General features: G+C 31.4%; 1 protein-coding gene across 1 annotated transcript; it reads left to right on the forward strand.

Moving 5' to 3' along the window:
* The first annotated feature begins 2100 nt into the window (after positions 1 to 2100).
* Positions 2101 to 3028, forward strand: LOC109217127. The gene is made up of 2 exons (XM_019381358.1): positions 2101 to 2707; positions 2790 to 3028. The coding sequence occupies exon 1, from the start codon at positions 2326 to 2328 to the stop codon at positions 2689 to 2691; it is 366 nt and encodes a 121-aa protein (XP_019236903.1). The 5' UTR covers positions 2101 to 2325; the 3' UTR covers positions 2692 to 2707; positions 2790 to 3028.
* The last annotated feature ends 2507 nt before the right edge of the window (positions 3029 to 5535 follow it).

The raw sequence follows: 5535 nt of genomic DNA on the forward strand, positions 1-5535 counted from the left end.
GAAACAACAATATATGTAGTTGGGAGTTAGTTAAGAGTCATAGCCATGAATGTTCCTGTTCTTTTACGAGTATGTTGCTCAATATTAGTTAATTACTAGTATGTTGATCAATTGGTCTTGCACTCTCGGATTTGGGAGGCGTAGGTTATAATAGTAATTTGTACTTTTTATTGCCGAGTTAAATTCGATGCATAATAATAAATGGTGTTCAATGGTGAAAACTTGTATTGATTTGATGGTATAACTTTGTATAATTTTAAATCTGTTGCTAAAAATAATGCTGTCAAAAAATAAAGTTGAGGGATAAAGTAGTTTTTGCATAATTTTTGTGAAATCTCGAAATAGATTATTGGTAATGGCCAGTGATATCGTAAAGAGCATAGACTATATGTAATATATTAAATATTTTAATATTAGTATTATTTAAGATCATGTGTTAACCATAGTTAAGTATTGATAATTGTAGTTAAATAAAGCAGCATGTATCATTTGTTTATTGACTGGATGTAAACATCGTAAATTTTTACCTAAGATATGAGCTGTTGCTTGTTATAATTTGATGATGGTGCCCCATCTGTAACAAATTTCTCTTCCACTTTGTCTTCCTATGATATATTTCAATTATAGTGCACAGCTAACTTTACGGAACCACAGACCACGAAAGCCAAAAATGGGAAGACCCATAAGGAGAAAGAACGAAAAAGAAAGTTGGACCGAATTTAGGTACATATCTTCAATCTCATGTCTATTTGATTCAAAAACAGAAAAACAAATAGCACACTTTTTAAGGAGAACAAATACATTCTTTAACGTCGCGCAACAGCAAAGTCACCATTACGACCCCATACCCAAAGACAAAGATTAGATCATTACCAAGAAACTAACATATAATTCCTCTACCTATTTAAGTTTATATTTGAATCAATTTGTACGCCTTAACTATTTTATCACACCTTTATTAGTATCTTTTATCATCACAACTATGATTCTTCATAGTTTTCGTCTACTTTATTAACAGTTAGGTCATACCTCAATAACTAATTTAAACCAAATATATATGTACTATTCGTATAATTTAATTAGTTGTCGCAACGTATTTAGGGGTCGTTTGACGGGAAAACAAGTTATGGTGGGATTAGTTACATTGAGCTAGTTATGCTAGAATTAGTTATCCTAGTATTATATCTCGTTGACCGTTTGATATGTTGTATTAATTGTGAGATTTTTAATTTTATGGCTTTATCCTAAGATTAATATCCATCATCTGACAGGTATAAGTTTTCTACTATTTTTAATCCTGAGATAACTTATCCCAGAATTAATAACAAAACAAGGTATAAGGTGGTGCTAAACTTTTATCTAAGAATTATTTTTGTTTATCCATCACAGCAAACGACCCTTACATTATACTCCCTCCGTTCACTTTTATTTATCAATTATTCTAAAAATAAATTTTTATTTTTACTTGTCACTTTTCGCATATCGAGAGAAAATTAATTTATTTTTTCTATTTTATCCTTAGCATTAATTACTCATTCTAAATCATTTTTCAATGTCATTAAGACTATACACTAATTAATAGAGATATCATGGTAAATATATATTTTATTTATTACTATCTCCGTTCATTTTTACTTGTCCACTTTGAACTTTTCACGTCCTTTAAAAAATAATGATTATAGTGTGTATTTTACCATATAACCCCTAATAATAATAGCATTTCAAAAAGTCTTGAGAAATAATTTTGAAAATGACTAATTAATGATAAGGGTAAAACAAGAAGAAAAAAAAGATTGTTTTTTTCTTGATTTGGTATGGTGGATAATTAAAAATAAAAAAATATATTTTTAGTATAATGGACAAGTAAAAGCAAGTAGAGGAAGTATTTTTTAAGTAATGTGTAAAGTCAAATAAAAGTGAAGAAAAGTTAATGCTTCTACTGCCTATCGAGTGAGTCAAGAGTAAAATGACGACATAATTGGCAGTCTTAAAAGTCGCAATAAGGAATTTAAGACTACCTAAAATTAGACACACGTCTTCGTATATTTGGAACTGTCATTAGTATCAGCCAATGGATGAGTCTCTATAGTTGGGTACTGAATCACATTCATTGTTTCCTTTCCCTTTCACTTTCCCTTTCCTCAAAAATAACAAATAAAGAGAAGATAAGCTCAAAACCCCATAGCATCATTTTACACCACCCACCCCACCCCACCCCACCAAAAGTCGTAATTCTCACTCCCTATCATATTCCCTTTTAACCTTTTATTATCAGTATATGAGCTGCTGATAATTTCCATTATTTCCAAAAATTGGGTGATAAAAATGGCGATTTCGGACAGAGTAGTGGGGAATTTGACAACGTTGTACTTATTGGTGATAGCTGCTATGAAGGCTTATGGATTGATGACTGGGCGGAGCTACGGCGGAGGATTTGTGCTGATTGTGTCGACAACTGTAGTAGGTATTATATTGATTTTGAGTCTGACGTATGACGTGTCACGTAAGGCTAGGTATGCGTTGACACGTAATCGTAATCTTCATCATCATCATCCTACTCAGCAGCTTTATCAGCCACGTCATCATTCCGACGAGTTGTGCCGAGGTGGCATATGTTGGCACGGCGTCGCCGATAGGTCTCCGGCGTCTCAGGTTCGGTTCCGGCTTCCTCAACATCTGCAGCCTCGTTAGCAATTTTATAAGAGCGGTAACAAAAGTTAAATTGAGTGATTTTGACTTGTTTTTTCACTGTAAGTCTGTAAATTAGTATTGGATTTTATCTTTTTCAGCTCGAACATTGACAATTGTGGTGAAATTAGAGTAAATAGTGACCGGAAAGAGAAATCAGCATCGCATTTTGGGCATGTAAATATACATATAAAAATGAGAGTGCTGATGATACTGCCTGCTATTTCCAGCACTAAAGCATGTGACCTCATGGTCACAACAACTATACAGGTTAAGGCTCCCCTTGAATTAATGTTTATTTTCTACTGTTTTTGAAAATACGAAGTATAGTACATATCAATGTATTTAGTGGAAAAAAAATTGACGAATCTTTGGGCTCTGGTGTTTAAGAATTAGGCGGAGCTAGGAGGTTGCTTGAAGAGTACCACTACATCTATTGTGGTCTGTGGATAGGGAAGTTTGAACTATTAAACCTAACTTGACATCCAAAATGTAAAAATGCAGTGTAAAATAATTTGATAACTGAATATATATATATATATATATATATATATATATATATATATATATATATATATATATATATATAGATTTTGTCGGCTATACGGCAAAAATACACATTCGTCAACATGCTTTATGCACAAACGAACAACTAGTTAACCACCTTGTCCTTGTTTGAACATGAACATGGGCAGTTAACTTCTTTCTGAGCATAGTAAAATTTTTAGAACAAAACTTTGTTCCAAATTTTAACTTAATTGTAAAAACAGATGATGTTATAAATTATAGTATAGGTTGTCACTTAGTTACATAATTTTCTATGAATTTAGTATACAAGATTTTAGAAATGTATTTAATATACAAAAATTAATACTCCCTCCGTTCACTTTTACTTGTTCACTATGGACTTTGCACACTCCTTAAGAAATAATAAATGAAGTGCATATTTATCATGATACCTATATTAATTGGTGCATATTTTTAATTAGTTTGAGAAAATGATTTGAAATGGGCAATTAATACTATGGGTAGAACAGGGGAAAAAATTATCTTATCTTGATATGCTAAAAGTGACAAGTAATAGTGAAATCTATTTTTAGAATAGTAAAAAAGTAAAAGTGAACAGAGTACAAAGTTCAGGTTTTGGACTTCTAAACAACATGCATTAAATAATTTATGTGTATTTTTCTTGTTTGCAACTTGTCGTTGATAAATATCTTGTATTCAATTTGAGAACATTTAGTTGTTGGTTCTTTGGTTGGTGCCATAAAAACCAAATCACTAATAGGTGTGTTTGGTATGGCAGGATATTTTATTTAAAATATGTTTTTTATGGAACATTTTTTTTATATTTGATTGTTTTAATTGCAATGTTTTTTTCCGAGGAATGAAGAAAATTAATTTTTATCAATCCGAATTTATTTTATTTTTAAATTAACACTAACTCAATTTTAAATTTATATCATTTGCTTCGATTAAAGACTTTCTTTGTCAACCAACCTACAACACTAAAAAATAATATTGAAGTAGTATATTCATAAATCATACCTTATGGCCTACACTTGCATGATTATCTTGTATAACCAAATTTTTATCTCAGCCAAACACTAAAAAATGGTCTAAAAAATATTTCACAATATAATAAACATTTTCCGTAAGATTATTGTTCAAGAAAAGAATTTTCTTTCATACCAAATGCACCCGGGCAAATTATACATGACGTTTTCTTTTGTGTATCAAATTAGTTAAAGAAGGTTAGCAGAGTTAAACAATAACATACTCCTTAAAAATTAGAAATAGGCAAACTAACAAAACCAAATTGTTGTAATTTTTAATAAAAGTCATCGAAAAATCATTTGAAACTCAATTACATAAACAAGTGAGATAAGTTGAAGGATTCATTTAAAACAAAAGAAGGCCAGTGAAAGTGTGAAACTTGAACAATACAGAAGGAGTGGGGTAAAAGACCAAATATGTTCGACCTTTTGGTGAATAGTTTTGAAGTAATAGCTTCAAAATTCACTATGGAACTTTGATGGCTCGCTTCGCTCGTCCATTGCGCGTCTCGTGGCTACTCTGTTATCCTTCAGTAAAAAGATTACTATAACTTTTTGTAAAAAAAGTCTAAATGACGAATGGTTCGAAACATTCAAACTTAGACTCAAAGAGTTTTAATTTGATATATATAATACACAACATAACTCTTTATATCGCGGGAGCTGTAATTTTAATTGTGCGTGTATAGTATATTTACTTGGGAGAATTACATTCCTTATCACTTGGCTCAATAGCCCTTCAAAAACTGGCCCCGTTTAAAGCCATTTCCCGGTGTGATCCAGGTTGTATATAATGTGAAAATTACTTTTCACCCATTAGCCCACTCCTTTTAATTTCTTTTTTCTTTTCTCTGTTCTTCTTCTCCTCATGTCCCAACTTTGCATCCCAAACTTTCTCCATCATTATTATTCTCCATCAACACTACTCCAGATTCAAAGCCGATAATCACTATTTGGATGAAGAAGAAAAAATAATACATAAAAGAATTAGTTTTTGGAGTCATATGAAGATCACTTCTTTCAATGGAGTGGAAAGAACCGTGTTTGCACTAAAGAGGTTCACTTGGTAGGTTGTTGGATCACCAAACTAGAAGAAGGTATTGGCATGGTCTCAGTCTTATCCTCATTTCATGTGTAATTCTAATTCCAGTGGCTGATCAAAAACTTGGAAAATAGAAGTCACCATTAAAGGTGTTTCAAAGCTTCGATTTCAGAAATTGCGTTTTTTTGATTTTTTAGTTGTTTGGATTGGGTGTTTTCCCAATTGATTGGAATCATCAAGAGGAGTTCA

Source organism: Nicotiana attenuata, unplaced genomic scaffold, assembly GCF_001879085.1.
Source record: "Nicotiana attenuata strain UT unplaced genomic scaffold, NIATTr2, whole genome shotgun sequence".
In the NCBI taxonomy this organism is placed as follows: Eukaryota; Viridiplantae; Streptophyta; class Magnoliopsida; order Solanales; family Solanaceae; genus Nicotiana; species Nicotiana attenuata.